Here is a 17,513-nt window from a genome sequence, read left to right as displayed (position 1 = left end):
GACCATCAAGACACTGGAGGATCGTCCAGTGTCTTGATGGACAGCCAATTGGATCCTCCGGCTCAGTGCTGGTGAATTTTTTTGGGGTCTTCCACTTGAGGTTTTTGTTCCATAACCCTCAGGATCATTTAAGAAATTACTTACCTCAGCCGTGATGGCGTGCTGTGAGAGACCCTATGCATTGAGGGTGGCTCACACTCATACCATAAAAGAACCACTGGAGTTCAACCCACCGAGACCACTTCCTGTAAAGGATCCCAATGCGGTTGTTCTCATTTTATGCTCTATAGAGAGAGCTAAACCTCGCTGCTAAGAGCAGCTCCTTAGAGTTCAGGTTTGCTGCTGATGGTTTTTTTAAAGTAAACTCTGCTTCTGTTGGGCACAGTTGAAAGATAATAAAGGCAAATATGAGGCACCTGATCAGAGTCTGGAGTGGCACAGCACAGGATTTGAATACTTTCTTCCTTTATGATGCATTTCTTTCATCCTCAGGAGTTTTTCTTCCACTGCATGGCTGGCAGAGAAGGACTGGTCGACACGGCCGTGAAAACATCCAGATCAGGATATCTGCAAAGGTAACAAAAGTTTTACTAACACAAGCCCCAAAAAACACAGAAATGCTCCCTGTGTCTGTCTGGGGCAAGAAATGCAAATATTATACGAATTTTACTCACTGTTGTTTTGGCTGGCAATGAGTGCTGTGCAAATGAAACATTATTCAAATCTGAGTTCACAGGATTTCTGAACAGCATTCATATGTGCACTGCTTTGAGCTTTGTAAATCTCTTTGCATGCCAGCGTGGTCGGATAAAGCATTAGTCTTCGTTTTGGAGTGAACACAAACAGAGATGATTTGTAACCAGAAACCCTGTTTTGATATGAGATTGAGAAGCAAGTTGATTTGATTTCAGAGGGAAATGTTGCTTCCATGTGGCAATGTATGGAAGTGAGCAGCAGAGAATATCAAACGCAGGTGTTTCAAACACAGTGTAAGGTCATTAATATGGCACATCTGCCCCTCTGCCTTCTTCAAACCATTTCCTCTGCAGATGTGTCATAAAACATCTGGAGGGTTTGGTAGTGCAGTACGACCTGACGGTAAGAGACAGCGATGGCTCTGTGGTCCAGTTCCTGTACGGCGAGGACGGACTAGATATCCCCAAAACTCAGTTCCTGCAACCAAGACAGTTCCCCTTCATAGAAGACAACTATGAGGTATGAACACAGCGAGGATGTGAATGGTAATCTGAGACGGTCCACATATCAAGGTAGTGCTGCAAAGCTAAACTTTACCAGCCATGGCTGATGATACACGCATGGCTGGCTCAGTGTTTCATCATCTGTGTACTGTCTGCGTACAGCTCGACAAGTTATAAAAAGGTTTTGATGGTAAACGACTTGTTAACCGCAACCTTAACTTTGCACACAAACCATTTGTTGATTCACAGCCACATTACAGCTCCCTGTGATAGTGCTGTGGAAGATCGCAGCCAAATTCAGTGCTCCCCCCTCTGTGGTTGGTACTGGCCAAAATGGCTGCTACAGTGAAGGAGCAGGTCATGGGCCTCGGTGGGGGATAAATATGTACTGCATACAAGCACATTAGTGCTCAGCAACTCAGATAATACTGTGCAGTTTCCATGACGATTTGTTGTATTAGCCCAGCTGTTAACAAAACTATAAATATTTGTTAACTGTTAGCTTAGTTTAGCATGAAGCTACAAAAAGAAAGCTAAGCCACATTAATCTGAATGCGCCCAGACTATGGCGTTATTATTTTAGTGCCTCTTTTGTGAGCGCACGTAAAAATATTTGCAAGTGCAAATGTTGTATTTTGAGAAGAAAATTATTTTGAGCTAAGAAAAGTTTAATTTGAGCAAACAAAATTCATTGCTGCGTGCAAGAAGTCTGTTTCAGTGTTTGCTAATATCCATATACATATGCAATAACAGCCCCTCGCGCTCAGATCTCTGCTCTGTGTGCTCACAGACATCTGCACACCTGCTCTCAGTGTGTCGCTCGCGCTCTCAGCAGCTTTCCTCCGTGCACGCTCAACTCTTTCTGTACGCCGTTATAAGTGTGCCACAAAACCAACCAACCACAGACTTGTGATTGGTTGGTTTTGTGGCACATATATATTACATATATATATTATCCATATACACACACATTATTGTGTGTGTATATGGATAATAGCAAACACTCAAATACATTTGCACATAGAAATGAATTTTTTTTGCTAAATTAAACTTTTCTTTATGCAAAATAATTTTCTTCTCAAAATGCAAAATTTGCACTTGCAAATATTTTTACGTGCGCTCAGAATAGAGGCAGAAAATAACGCCAAAGCAGACAGGAACTGATTTGTTTATTGCGCCATTCTTTCAAGCTGATGCTTGGCAGACTCCGGTTGCCTAGGTAACCTTCTACTATATTTTCTAACCTGTCATGTGTGATTATCCTGCGCTCACATTGGTAGTCACCATGTATATTGGGAGTAAATGTCAATGGTCTCTGGTCAACACATCTGTCTGAAATTGCTTCTTACGTGGACAAAGCTTTAAGGAGCCTCCACCATAAGAAGTGATTTGCAGCACAAAGTCAGTGACCTCCAGAAATGACGAGCGAATAAACAGCTGGCGAGTCCCGAGATACACTTTCCTCACTTTCGAGGCGATAAGTTGAAGCGGCTACAAACGCGTGTGCCGGATTTTGGTGATTTAGATATAACAGGATAGTAAAATTGTCAGAGTGACAAATATACCAAGGCAGCTGGTGCTTGAATGTCTGCCGGCGAGCAACAATAAGTGACAGTGACGTGCAAAGAGCAAATGACTTCCTGTGTACAATGCCAGTTTGAATGAAGGAGACGTGTGTTTCCTTCCTGCCAGGTCATCAGGAGGTCGCAGGGCCTGGATGAGATTTTAGCACGTTTAGACCCTCAAAGTGCCACTAAGCACTTTGCTGCCATCCAGCGCTGGAAAGCAAAGAGAGAGTTAGCATGTCCACGGAGTGGTATGTAAAAATGTTTGTCTTTGCAGGGAAATTATTTCCCACATATTTGCCCGAATGATATTTTCGAGATGCACTGAGTGTAAAATCTTGGACCAGTGCTGATGGTTGACATGTCTGCCCAACTCTTTCCAATCACACAGTTTGATTGTAAAACTTTTCTTTTTGTATGAAAAAGTAAAAAATTGTCTAAATTACCACTTTGAACTGTTGTAGGTCGTAGCAGCAACTTCATCAGGAGAGTCCAGTGAATCGTTGCATGCATATTTGTGCATTGCCTCTGTAACTAATGTTTGTGTTTCCATGTTTTCATCTCTGCCAGGAGCGTTTTTGCTTTTTTCCCAGAAGAAGCTGGGAAAATTAAAACAGACTGATGAAGTAGAGGCCGACTGTGGCAGAAATCCTGCTGTGCTGCAGGTACGTTTGCTCTTCCTCAGCACATATTGTATAACGTGAACTCCCGACCTCCAATGTAGTCGAAATAAACAGCGTACTGAATTCTGTTCACTTCACAGCTTGTACAACAGTGGCACACTCTGGATGAAGCTAGCAGATCCAAATACTGCAGGAAGTCCTCCCGCTGCCCGGAGCCGTCGCTGGGCCTGTTTAGGCCTGATGTCTGCTTTGGATCAATCTCTGAAAACTTTCATGGCATCACAGAGAAATACCTGCAGAGCAGAGACACTGCGAACCAAGACAGACTGGACACAAACAGGTATTCAGTGTCTGAATATTCAAATGGGGACAAATACCTATTACAGTTTTAGAGAATGCCTGTGCTTTGCTGATCAAAAGCACTTCATTTAATGATCATGAACTAGTGTGAGCACATCTAAAAGCAGAGAAACATCATAGCAAAGGAATGCAATGTTCATAGAAACCGCAAAAAACCCCAAGAGCGACATCGTAGACTCTACAGTCTTCAGTTACTGTCATGATCCTGGGTCTCTTGACCCAGCGTTTTAAGTTTGAGTTTATTTTGTTCATTAGGTTATCTAAGTTCATTTGGTTATTAGACTCCTTGTGTTTTCTTCCCCTGTATTTAAGTTTCCCCTCAACCTTCGTGTTTCATGCTGCGTGTCATTTGTTATCAAGTTTGTATTATTATGCCTAAGTGTTTCTAGTTATTATTTTCCCCTCGTGTTTCCAACCATGTTAAATCTCCCCTGCTCTTCATGCGTTTCATGTCTGTGTCTTACGTTGTCAAGTTCGGGTTGTCATGTCTATGTCTCATTATGTTTCCTGTTTTATTGTGAAGAGGTCTGGTGTTCTGTGTTCATCATGTTCAGTTTTACTCTCCCACTGTGACGTCATTATGTTCATGTGTGCCAGCTGTTTCCTCATGTGTCTCCACTTCCCCTAATCACCTCCTGTGTATTTAAGTCCTCTGTTTTCAGTGTGTGATTGTCAGGTCGTCTGTTGTTCACGCCATGTTCTCCATGCCATGTTTCTAGGTTTCATGTCCAGGTTTTTCCATGTTGTTTGTTTAGTTCTCCCAGTTTAGGTTAATGTTAGTTTTATTTCTGTTTGCCTTGCCCTTTATTTGTACCTTTTCTGCCAGCCTCATTAAACGGCTCGCTTTTTGTTGATACTCAAGTTTTGATCCAAGTTCCTTGGTGTCTGCATTTTGGGTCCACTCTTCACAATACATACAGTCTGCTCTCGCCAGACTGTGACAGTTACCATGTTAAAGTTCACGAGAGTTCAGATAGAAACATACTAAAAGGCTTGTTTGGCTCTTCTCTCTACAAAAGAACCACATCAAAGTGCTCTTAGAGGGTTAGGCTGACAGTTTGGCCCAAATAGGGTTATGCAACAGAGCAGCATTCAGAGCACAGCAGCAAATCTAAACGAGAGCAGCTGAAAAAAGATAAAGTGCTGGTAAGCGCTCAAAGTCCACATGTGAGTCTGCCTGAAATTTACAAGAGCTGTGTGTAAACAAATGCCAAATACCAGGAAAGTAAGGTTGCCAAGAGGAGTGGTCCAAATATTTCTACACAGTAATGTGAAAGCCTGATAAAACTGTTCCTGTTAAAGAGGGATGCACAGAGTCCTGGGAAAACCTGATCGAAAAGAAAGATCCCAGAAGTGCATTTCTAATTAAACGAAGGACGAGAACCACCAAATAAAGTGATGACAGCACGTGTGAATGAAAACTGAGAGCTTTCTTTGTGTAATTCGAGGCTAAATATAGACAAAGGGGTTTTTACGCTCATGTACCTAGAACAGCTGGAAACAGCTGGGACAGATGATACTTGTGCAGGCTATAACTTTCTGTTTTTGTCCTCAGCCTTCGCCAGCTGCTGCATTATAAGTGGCAGCGTTCGCTGTGTGACCCAGGTGAAGCTGTGGGTCTGCTGGCAGCTCAGTCCATAGGTGAGCCCTCCACCCAGATGACTCTCAACACCTTCCACTTTGCTGGCAGAGGAGAGATGAACGTCACTTTGGGAATACCTCGGTAATGACTCGTCCTCATCGCAAATGTGGGGGCACAACAGTGTCATAGTGCCGTTAAAAGAGTCTTTGCACACTTTAATAAGCTTTTGCACTTGGTTGATTCAAAAGAAGTGTGGGCCGAAGGAAGCATGAGGTGCTGGTTGAACCAGTCGAACAACAATACGGCGGCTTGAAAAAATAGAATTACGGACAAAATTGCACACTCATTAATGAAATTGAGGAGTGGGCCAACACGTTACAGTTGTTTCCAGTTAGCTGTGTCTGTAAAGGGTTTTGTTAGGGGTGAACAGTTATCAAACACTCAGGTGAAGAAATGACACTCAGACAGTTCAGCAGGTAACGTGCACGGGTGAGAGCCCAACAAGACTCACACACCCCACACTTGTCTTGCATCTTTATTTATACACTCAGTATAGTGATGTCACATGGCAAAGCAAAGATAAAACAGGAACTTAGCTGCACGCTCTTCACTCGTGGGGAGAGAACATGCAGTTTCTGGAACTTAATCTAACAATAACAGCTTGTTTTCACAACTCATTGTGGTGTTGTGATGTGACTGTTCAGAGAGTTCATGATAGAAAGACCTTTGCATAAGCAGAAATATTAAACACTTATCAGTATATCACTCAGTTGCATTTCATGACAATAAAACTTAAAAATCCTCTAACAGGCAAACTGTATTTTTAGTTCATACTCACATTAAGGTTGGGTGGCACTACGTGTGCAGCGGGTTGCTGGCAGCATCCCTGTGTCAGAGGCTTTTGTTTTGTCTGTCAAAGCCTTCCACTATACCTTCCCTCAGTTTCTCATTTTGTGTGTGTCCTCCTCAAAGTCTGAGAGAGATCCTGATGGTGGCCAGCGCCAACATTAAAACCCCCATGATGAGCGTTCCAGTGCTCAACAACAAGAGAGCTTTGAAGAGGGTGAAAGTGCTTCGTAAGAAGTTGGCCCGGGTGTGCCTAGCTGAGGTAGGAATCACTTCTCTTGCGCGTCTGACTTGCTTACTTATTCACCTTCCCAATTTTCACTCCCTCTAATCTTTATTGCCTGGCACATGTTCCCTGATCCTGCCTGTCATTAACTGTGGCTGCATGTGAGGAATGAGCGGGAGGAACTCACTGCAGGTGTGTGTGTGTGTGTGTGTGTGTGTGTGTGTGTGTGTGTGTGTGAGAACAGGTGCTGCAGAAGGTGGGTGTGGTTGAGACGCTGCGAATTGAAAATCACCACAAGCTGCGGGTGTTCAAAATCACCTTCCATTTCCTGCCTCCAGAGCGCTACTCTGATGATAGGCTGTTGTCACCGCAGCAGATCCTCCACTACATGGAAACCAGGTGTGTGTCTGTTTCACTGTGCCATAAAGGAAGCACTGTCATTGTTCCTCACCTTCCTCACGCTTTGTTTCGTCCTTCCAGGTTCTTCCGTCTCCTCCTCGACGCCATAAAGAAGCGCTCTGCCAAGCTGGCCTCCATCGCTGTGGAGACCAGGAGGGCCACCGCCAGAGACAGGGATGATGACGGCAATGGAGCAGCTGCCTCAGGAGGGGTCTGTTTTTTAATTCAGTGTTCTTTTGAAGCATTTACAGCACATGTGGTGTTCAAACATTTTCTTTCCCACTACAAAAACAAACCTTTGTCACGTTGTCATTCAGCAGTTAGATGATGGAGAGGAAGAGCAGGAGCGAGAGATCGTTGACGACCAGGAGAATGAAGGAGACACTGACGCTTCGGATGCGAAGAGGAAAGGCAAACAGGAAGAGGAGGTATGAAGATAAGAAATGTGGTGTGTGCTTGAAGCCCACTCTCTTTCCTGCCTGTCGCAACTGCCAGTGGGCGATCGTGGGGAGGCTGACAGATACAAAACAGGAAACCAGACACAGTGCATGAGATGTTTAAATATGAGGTGTGGGAGTCCTCCGCTGGGATGAAGTTGGAGTCGTTTTTGAACAGCTTGGTACTGATCCACTCCACGTACTCATTACTTATTATACTTATTGATCATTTTTCCCTGCGCACCAGGTATGGTGAAATTGGCTCGGTTTGTCTCCAGTACACCACAACTCATGCTAGGCCCTTCACCTGGGTCTGCGTTTTCTCCAGGATTCGGGTCAGACTGACTGCTTTTTCTTTTCAAATATTTATCGATCACTATGCTGCGTGGTCTCACAGCATGGCTATTATGTAATTATATTATGTCTTCTTCATCTTCTTCTGTTTTACTGGCAGTTGGCAGCTCTTTTAATTAGAGCAGGCAGTTGTACTGCCCTCTATTGGAAGAGAATATAATTCACGGCGATCGCTTAGAGCAGTGGTTCCCAAACTTTTTTGCTAGGCCCCCCTTTCTTTTACAAGAAAATCTTCGCGAAAATCCAGAATGTGGGATACTGTTTGTCAGGATTTGGAGAGCCCAGCGCGTGCTCCCAACGCAGGGGAAACTAATTCTGCAGATGAGACCTACCTTGTGCAAGTGAAGCCAAAGGAAAGATATGCTTCATCATATTTTCTAGTATTTGGCTTGGAAGGAAGTTGGTTTGACGATGCTTCATCTTCTGCTTTGAGTTTTTGTGGGAGCCCCGTCAAAAACCTGTCCATTATGCTAGCAGTGTCCAAGCATTTTTCTTGTTTGTTTTTTAATTCATACAGGGCCTCCCCTGCAATGGCTCTGCGCCTCCCCTGCGCGCCACACTTTGGGAACTTCTGGCTTAGAGTACTAATCAGGTGGAAGTAGATCATCTTCCACGGCACACCTACGTGTCACGGCACAGTGGTTGGGAAACACTGCTTTAAAGACACAACACATTTTGGGGTCAGCTTGGAAGAAAGAAAGATAATTGCACTGTCACACCCAGGCCAATAGTACAAGGAAATTGGAAACTGTCCCAGATCGAAAACAACACACAACAGATGTGAAACTTAGACATGAGGTCAGAAGTCACATGGGAATCTTCATATATCAGTATCATTTCCTAAGTAATTTTCATTTATTTGACCTTGAAGAAAAAGTCAGACGTCCAAAGTAATGTGCTCTTTTGAACATGTGCTTCCCCGTGTGTATGTTGTCAGTACAAACAATAGCAGCAAGAAATATAGTTTTACGGCTGTATAACATTATTGTCACTCTAGCCTTCAGATCTGAAGGCGGGGTCAGAGGTGAAATGTCACATCAATCAATCAATCAATCAATCTTTATTTATAAAGCACTTTTCATACAAAAAAAAAATGTAGCACAAAGTGCTTTACATAGTTAAAAGCAGCCCACCCCACCCTCCAACTCACTCCCCACACTCTCATTAACATAAATGATGTGAATACACACATATCCCCCCCCCCCCACACACACACACACATACACACACACACACACACGCGCACACTTAAAGAGTAAAAATTGGGCTGGGCTCGCATGAGCCAAGTGAGGAAACACTATAACAGGGAGCCGTCTGCACCGGGAGGCGGTCACAGACCGCAGCCTCCAGGCTGGGCACACAGCAGGAGGGAGGCCAAGGAGCCCCCCAACCAGGCTGAGAGGACCCCCAGAGACCCCGCAGCCACAGTCGATCACAGCCCCGGTGCAGAGAGCGCCCTCTGAGGAAACACTGGAGATATGACACAATAGGATATATACAGGGTAAAATGATAAAATAAATAAGAAACAGGATACAATATAAATATAAATATAAATATAAATAGAGTAAGAAGATTAAAAAATGAATAAGAATAAAATCAATAAATATTAGGTAAAGTCTAAATTAATAATAGAATAACAGGATAGAATAAATAAGCATAAAATAAATAAACGCTAAGTAAAAGCTAAATTAAAAAGGTGGGTCTTGAGCCTGTTCTTAAAAACATGTACGTTCTCTGCGGCCCTGAGCTCCTCCGGCAGGCTGTTCCACAGATGAGGACCATACCACTGAAAAGCTGCCTCTCCGTGAGTATGTGTCCTGACTTTAGGGACAATTAAAAGGCCAGCACCACAGGACCTCAGGGTCCGCGAGGGTTCGTATGGTAAAAGCAGATCTGAGAGATAAGAAGGCCCAAGACCATTAAGACATTTAAAAACCAATAAAAGAACTTTAAAATCGATCCTGAAACACACGGGGAGCCAATGCAGCGATTCTAAAACCGGTGTAATGTGGGCCCGCCCTCTGGTCTTCGTCAGCACACGAGCTGCCGAGTTTTGCAAAAGTTGTAAAGTTGAAATATTCTTCTTAGGAAGACCAGAGAGCAGGGCGTTACAGTAATCAATGCGACTGGTAATAAAAGCATGCATCAGCATCTCTGTGTTGGCCCGAGAGAGAATAGGGCGGACTCTGGCTATATTTTTTAGATGATAAAATCCAATTTTGGTTACATGTTTATAGGGCTGCTCAATTAATCGAATTTTAATCACGATTACGATCTGGGCTTTCAACGATCATTAAAAATGACTGAGCCGATTATTAGCCCCTCCCTCATTTATCCGCGACACCTTAAAGGCCGTCTGTGAAAATATTGTCGGGCATAAACCGGTCCGTGGCGCAAAAAAGGGTGGAGACCGCTGATTAAGAGGACCCGAGGGAAGCTCGGAAAGCTAAGCAGAAGTTATTTGGAGAGTGACTGCCGTTGGTTGAAAAGAGAGTTTAAAAAAAAAAAAAACTTCAGTGGTGTTGCACACTATTTTATATTATTTTTTTAAAGTCATTGTTAACCCTTTAAAGCCGGTCAGAGCAGCACGCTCCGTTTTGCGTAACTATTTTTAAATCCCTGTAGAACCTGAACCGTGTAAGCTAGCGCAATAATTTGTTTTGTATATGAAACCGGAGGAGTTGTACTTACATCTGATGCCATCAGCTTGTCCTAGGTCACGGTTTCGTTCCACATATAGCTTTGCAAAAATTGCATAAAAAGCGCTTGCAGGAACAAAAACATAATATTCCAGAAACACGCTTTGCCGTTCCGATCAGCTGTTCGTAACACTTCCCACAGTGAAATGATGCACATGCTGTTTTCTTTGCAAATTTGCATCATAGGATTGTTTTTTGTTTTTCCTGCAGTATATAAAAATTGCTGTATCTCCAAAATAAAACTATGAAGACACTCAAAATAAATTTCCTGTTGTTGTAAACTATTTTTTTGCAACTTTATTGTATTTAAAGTTTTGAGGGATAAACCTCTTAAATTTCTCCAAGTAGAAATATATGTAAACAAAACAAAAGCGATTTTCAATTTTTTTTGTAGTTTATTGCACTTTTTTGCAATTTATGTAATTACTATGGACTTAATGCATACATATTATTAAAATATGGGCTATAACAGTTGTATTGATGTATAGCAACTTGAAATGCTCCCACAAATGGCACTACAGCATGTAAAAAAAAAATAATATAAGCTCTGGTGGACTTGGTTCTATGGTAGGTCTTAAAGGGTTAAATAAATATCGTCAAATAATCGTGATCTCAATTTCAGTGAAAATAATCGTGATTATCATTTTTGCCATAATCGAGCAGCCCTACATGTTTAACATGTGGGATAAAACCAAGCTCAGAGTCAAAAATAACACCCAGGTTTTTCACTTGTAGCGAAGGACATAGTGAAAATGCCTGTAATTTAGACAAGAGTTTCTCTCTCTGAGCCTCAGGACCGACGATTAAAACTTCAGTTTTGTCCTGGTTAAGCTGTAAAAAGTTTTCTGCCATCCAAGATCGTATATCTAAGATACAGTTAAAAAGGGCATCCATTGGTCTGGTGTCATCAGGAGACACGGAGATGTACAGCTGCGTGTCATCAGCGTAACTGTGAAAGTTCACTCCATGCCTCCTGATGACACTGCCGAGAGGGAGCATATACAAATTAAAAAGTACAGGGCCTAGAACCGACCCTTGAGGCACACCACATGTCATTCTATGGATCTTAGAGGAGCATGTATCCATACTCACCATAAAAGTTCTGTCAGAGAGATAGGAAGTGAACCAGTTGTGTACAGCACCAGAGAGGCCCACTATGTGTTTCAGTCTGTTTAAAAGAATAGCGTGGTCTACTGTATCAAAGGCTGCGCTTAGATCCAGTAGCACCAGGACTGAGAGCTTTTGGGAGTCCCAGTTACATCTAAGATCATTTAAAACCTTTAGGAGAGCAGTCTCTGTGCTGTGGTTCACCCTAAATCCAGACTGGAATATCTCCAGGATCTGTCTATCATTGAGAAAATCAGTAATCTGAGTAAAAACAAGTTTTTCTAAGATTTTACTTAAAAATGGTAAGTTGGATACAGGTCTGTAGTTATTAAAATCATTACAATCCAAATTGCTCTTCTTCAGAAGGGGCCTCACCACCGCCGTTTTAAAGGCAGCAGGGAAGACACCCAACTGAAGAGAGCAATTCATCATGTATAAAAGCTCAGCCTCAAAAAATCCATAAAGTGTTTTAAAGAGTGAAGAAGGGATTGGATCTAAAAGACATGTGGTGGGTCTCACTGTGGAGAAAACTTTCTGAAAGTTCTCAGCATTAACCAGGACAAAGCTGTCCAGTGTCTCCTCAGGTACAATCGAGCCCTCAGATGTGTTTACAAACATATCGCGATTAGATAAAATATCAGATCTGATGGCGCTGATCTTTCCCCTGAAGTGGTCTGCAAACTGCTCACAGAGTGAGTCTGTGGGGGTTCTTTTGGAGCTTTTAAAATCAGGGTTAAATAAATGATCTATGGTGGAAAAGAGGACCTTGGGATTATTTTTGTTATTACTGATTATTTTGGCGAAGTATGAATTTCTTGAATTCCTTAATGTATTATTGTACACTTTAAGTTGCTCGCAAAATATTTGATGGTTGATAGTATTTTTATTTTTCCTCCATCTCCTTTCTGCTGCCCTGCAATTTCTTTTGAGTTTTTTGACTTCTTCGTTTCTCCAGGGTGATACGTGTTTTACGTTAATCTTTTTGGTGGTGAGTGGAGCAACGGAGTCAAGGCTTTTCTTCAGTTTGCTGTTGAAATGATTAAAAATCAGATCGCAGGGTGCAGGTAAAATCACAGGGGGGCATTCGTCTAAAACCCTGGTAAAATTTGCAGCCACTTCAGAGGTTAGATAGCGCCTCCTCACAGTTCGCACCGAGGTCTCCCGCTGAATAAAACCGGTGATGTTGAAAAACACACAGTAGTGGTCAGAGACAGCCAAGTCAACAACAGAGGACACACTGGTGGACAGCCCATGGGTGATGACCAGGTCCAGAGTGTGTCCTCTGTTGTGAGTCGGCTGCGTGACGTGCTGGGTAAAATCCAAACAGTGAAGAATGTTTAAGAATTCTTTTGCTGCAGGGTCAGAAGGATTATCTATGTGCAGGTTAAAATCACCGGTTAAAATTATCATATTATAGTTTGAATGTATGTTTGTTAAAAATTCTGAGAATTCCTTGATAAAAGCAGCGCTGTCTGTCACATGCCATTTTTAATCTTCACTCAGTACTTTTTATGTTTTATATGTTTATAATATGCGCCACACTTGTAAGACTCATACACTCTTACAAAGGATGTGTTTAAAGAATGACACACAAAATGTGTTGGACACATTGAACGTGAATTTGGACACAGCGTGGGTTTTGTTTTAAAACAGCGTGTCAAAATTCACACAATGTGTTGTATCTGAGCCAATGCAGCACATGTGTTAAACACATTTTTAACATATGTGCTTTAACACAACGAACCCTCAGTGTCAGGTTCCTCTGGTTTGTCAGATGATCAACATCATATGCAAAGGCAAAGGAGTGCAGACAGTGAAGTACGGTGGAAAGTTTCTGTCTGTGAGGGCGTGCACCTTGAGGTTTCTGTGGTCCGTGATTAACTTTCATTCTCAGATATGTTCAGTTTGATTTAAGGTTTGCCTCTTTTAAAAATTAAAATGGGCGCTCCTTTGTTTGATGTTTGATATCAGTTTATTTCACAAAGAAACGTGCTTCCTGTTCAATATGTTACCAAAAGGCCAGAAAGATTAGCAGGCTCATTTTTTTGCAGGTGGACTATGAAAGCGAGGAGGAAGACAATGGCGATGACCCAGAGGATAAAGAGGACCAGGGCGTGGAAGAGGCGGAGGAGGAGACAAACGCTGTGGAGGAGCCTCAGGCTAACGGGAGGAGAACAGAGAAGAGGAAGAAGGGAGAAAAACGAGTGGAAGGAGCAGAGTCGCAGAGTGAGATGAGAGTGAACTCTGTGCTGGAGTCAAACGCAGCCATAGAGAGATACAGCTATGACCACAAGCATGAACTCTGGTGTGAGGTGAGTGTGTGCATGTCAGAGTAGTAGATTCTGAAAAATGAACACTGACTTTCTCTTAGAGATGGCTCTCACTTTGTTGCTTCCACACCCACACACACGCACACACACACACACACACAGGCAAAGATGTTTGGCCCTCAGGAGCAACTGTTTCCTCTACTTCTGGTCATGCTAGTTTCACTCAGTTTGTGTAGAAGAGCAGGAAGGAAATCATAAATTGTACATTTAAGCACATTTCTCACCAAGTTTCCTTCCTAAGTGTAATTACTGTAAGATAACACGTCATTAGCATTCATTATCAGGTGCCATCTTTGAAAAGAGGAAGGCTACAAAGGCTCTTACTGTGGCTGCTGTGAATGCATGAACTGGTAGATTTGTGGGTTGCAGCGTTCATGTCTAAACTGCAGGAGTAACTGATGAGTTTTGCCACAATAAAAACTAAAAACATGTGGACATGTGCAGAGGAGGACAGTGAATGTACTGGATAAAGGACGTTGAAGACCACAGTGAAGAGTGGTGGATGGTAGTCCAGAGGGTTGGTGTGAAACAATGTTCCCTCTAATATTGCATGTGTCTGAGCAAACACACAAACTCCCTGAGCGACCCACTGTGGACCACTGTGAGCAACAGCAGACATGAGCACTGTGGTCACGCCAGCATCGAATCCATCCAAGTTACATGGTTTATTAAAATAATCAAATTACAGCGTTTACATTTATGTTAGACTACTTCTAATTAACTGCTTTAGCCCACTTACAATGACAATTTAAAAAATCTTGTTCATGACCTGTGTAGTATGTTAACACTTGGAAGTAAAAATAACTTGAACTCCAATTTTGAAAACTCAACTTTCTTCTTTTTAAAAAAAATAAAGTTCTGACTTGTATTATGAGTCTGTGGTCTGGGAGAGAGTCTGTAACTCTGTCTGCAAAATACAGTAAATAATGACCAATGCTGGGCAATTAATTATATAGTTACTTCTTCAAAAAAGTAACTGAGTTTTGCAAACAAAGTTTTTTGCAGCTGTTTCCCTAAAAATGCAGCGAAGGCGTTTTTTTTAAATAAACATTTCAAACTATTTACAGAACAATCAGCTGTTCTGCATCAAATCTGATGCCACACAAATTATTTGTGCCACTCCAAAAAATAATTTGTGTCCACTATGAGATAAAGGAGAACAACAGCCTGATACCTGATTACAGCAGCAGATGGATCACTGCTGTAACACCTGTAACATTCAGCAGTCGCCTCATTGTTCTGACACACACAACAAAACTGTTTTGAAGGAAGGAAGGTTCAGGGCTGAAGCAATCAGCATCATGGGCTCATCCGGTTAGAATAAGAAAAAGCAGCCATCTAATTCAGAATTATTCTCAGGGTTCTCCTTTTATTCTCAAATAATTTAGGCAAAGAAGGAAGGAAACAAAGACACACATGGACTGCCACAGCTGAAAGAAAACAGGAAAACAGATTTACTCATTCCCTTAAACAATACATAAAAATAAAACCCAAATAGAACCTCACCTCAGCTGCCGCCCCGTGTGGAAGTGAAGAAAGAGTGAGCCAAAAGTGAATGCCTTACTCTGGTTTTACGTGGCCGGTCAACACAATTTAGAAACTGGTATGAAGTCCACACTTTTCCCGTCAATTGTTCTGTCTGTCCTGCTCACATCTCCAACTGTTGTCCACGTTGTCATTAACGTGGCTTCACTCCACATCAGCCACGCCACTTTGCCAGCTAAAACACCGGTGTCGGCACATAAGGACGCTGTCATAGCCTGTCAACGACGTTGATTAGCTGCGTATATACGAATGTGAATCGCATCATTGGCTGGACTATGGGATAAGGTGGCATCGTTCAGTCACTCACTGACTAACACTGCAAAACAGAATTGTTAACGTATTTATTTTAATTTCAATTCAGGTTAGGTTTTTTTTGTGCGCAACACAGATTTTCTGTGCACAGACACCGTGCCAGCAGTGTGCAATTGCGCAATTGGTGTGAAAGACGATCTCCCTCCAGAAGACAACCTGTGCATCGATCCTTGTGGGGTTTTTAGCCTGGGTTTTGTATAATTGAGGACTTTTGGAAATTACGACGTATTGCGATTGCACTGACACGCATGACGCTAAGGTATGCAGCTACAGGAAGTAGATTAACTCTCATCTGTCTCCTTTTATAGGTTGACCTGGCATTACCTGTGAGCAAGGTGCACTTTGATCTGACCTCGGTGCTGACATCGCTGGCCCAGAATGCCGTCATCATGGAGACCAAGGGCCTGACGCGCTGCCTGCTCAGCGAAACGACAACAAAGACCGGAGAAAAGGAAACCGTTCTGAACACTGAGGGAATCAACATGCATGAAATCTTCAAGTACAGTGATGTAGGTGGTGAAATTGAAACAATGCCGTGCTTATAAGGGTGGCTTTTTGTTTTTTTGCACATCTGCAAGCCTTTCTAAATTAAGTGAAGGTAAACAGCTGGTCAGAGTTACAAGTTGCTGGGTTACAGATAAGATTCCTCCAGCTACATTTTGATTGGTCCGATCAGAAATACAGAGAGTAACTGTGGCGATATCGCCTCTGTAGTTTGGAAAGGCTTCTGCAGTTTCTTATTGTATTTGTGTTGCTCTGTCTTACCAGACTGCATGTTTTCAGTTGTCCCAACACTGCAGCTCTATTTATTTTCCTCCAGATCTTGGACATCAACAGACTGTACTCCAATGAGGTGCACGCCATGGCGAAGACATATGGAATTGAGGTGGCTCTGAAGGTCATAGAGAAAGAGATCAAAAATGTCTTTGCTGTCTATGGTAAACATGCTCTTATTTAGACTCGTACTCAAAAAACCCCAAACCAGGAAAGCTCTCAGAATCACTCAGATTTCCTCCGTCTCTCTCCAGGTATTGAAGTTGACCCCAGACATCTATCACTGGTAGCAGACTACATGTGCTATGAAGGTGTATATAAGCCACTGAACCGACACGCAATCCGGTCCAACTCCTCTCCTCTGCAGCAGATGACCTTCGAGACCAGCTACAAATTCCTCAAGCAGGCCACCATGCTAGGTAAGGATGACAACATTGATAAAGCATAGAAAGCTGAAGAGAAATCACAGTTTACGAGGGTCGCTACTGGTCTACCAGCGTTAGGCTCTTTGTTTTTTCTATGTACTAAATCGGATTTGATCATTAGTCAGAAGTAAATGTATAGAAATACATTTTCAGCATTGTTGTTAAGTAAAGTATTCTTCTTCTTCCTCTTCCCCCCCCCCCCCCTCCCCCCTCCCCCTTCAGGATCACATGATCAGCTAGTGTCACCCTCAGCCTGCCTGGTGGTGGGGAAAGTAGTCAGAGGTGGAACAGGACTCTTTGAACTGAAGCAGCCTCTGCAGTAGAGACAGAGATGCTGACAGTGGTTAGATATGATGTGATAAGATCACAGCTGATCCGGTCTGCAGGCTCCTTACATCCTCTACAGAATGCATCAGTAAATATGTTTATTTCCTTTTAGCAAAAGCCTTCCAGGCTGCAACGTTTCATTAAAAGAACATAAAAACTGATGGAATAAGTCACTTTGTTTTCATTTCTTAATAAAAGGAATATTGAATTTTGTATTTTTGTTATGTATGTATTTTGTGACAGTATTGGGACTGTTTGAATTGTAAACAACATCAATTTATGTTTTTGGGAACACAACAATAGTCATTCAGCATTATAGACAGGCCTTGAGCAGGTCCAGAGTGTCTTTATTAAGTTCGTTTGGTAAAGGAAAAAAAGATGAATCTGATTACTTACTCTAGC

The 17,513-nt window shown here is 42.5% G+C and overlaps 1 protein-coding gene and 1 non-coding gene across 3 annotated transcripts in view; both read left to right on the top strand.

Annotated features, from left to right (window-relative positions):
* polr1a (RNA polymerase I subunit A) overlaps positions 1-17,324 on the top strand; it is a 30,014-nt gene extending 12,690 nt beyond the window's left edge. Inside the window, exons 23-37 of one of the 2 annotated variants that reach the window (XM_024804211.2) lie at positions 493-575; positions 1,050-1,215; positions 2,892-3,015; positions 3,335-3,429; positions 3,528-3,727; positions 5,303-5,470; positions 6,302-6,437; positions 6,646-6,800; positions 6,882-7,011; positions 7,121-7,228; positions 13,450-13,710; positions 15,894-16,094; positions 16,406-16,523; positions 16,614-16,778; positions 17,007-17,324. In XM_024804211.2, the coding sequence (XP_024659979.1) occupies positions 493-575; positions 1,050-1,215; positions 2,892-3,015; positions 3,335-3,429; positions 3,528-3,727; positions 5,303-5,470; positions 6,302-6,437; positions 6,646-6,800; positions 6,882-7,011; positions 7,121-7,228; positions 13,450-13,710; positions 15,894-16,094; positions 16,406-16,523; positions 16,614-16,778; positions 17,007-17,107 (2,211 nt within the window). In that variant the 3' untranslated portion in view covers positions 17,108-17,324. Of the gene's footprint in view, positions 1-492; positions 576-1,049; positions 1,216-2,891; positions 3,016-3,334; positions 3,430-3,527; positions 3,728-5,302; positions 5,471-6,301; positions 6,438-6,645; positions 6,801-6,881; positions 7,012-7,117; positions 7,229-13,449; positions 13,711-15,893; positions 16,095-16,405; positions 16,524-16,613; positions 16,779-17,006 lie in introns of both variants that reach the window. The other variant, XM_024804210.2, reaches the window with a different exon arrangement.
* Positions 1,486-1,599, top strand: LOC111500632 (small nucleolar RNA SNORA5). Its single transcript, XR_002721186.1, has one exon. It is a non-coding gene; the product is annotated as a small nucleolar RNA SNORA5 (small nucleolar RNA).
* Positions 17,325-17,513: the final 189 nt, after the last annotated feature.

This window comes from Maylandia zebra, linkage group LG2 (genome assembly GCF_041146795.1).
Source record: "Maylandia zebra isolate NMK-2024a linkage group LG2, Mzebra_GT3a, whole genome shotgun sequence".
Lineage (NCBI taxonomy): Eukaryota > Metazoa > Chordata > Actinopteri > Cichliformes > Cichlidae > Maylandia > Maylandia zebra.
This window is presented reverse-complemented; position numbering and strand designations above follow the sequence as displayed.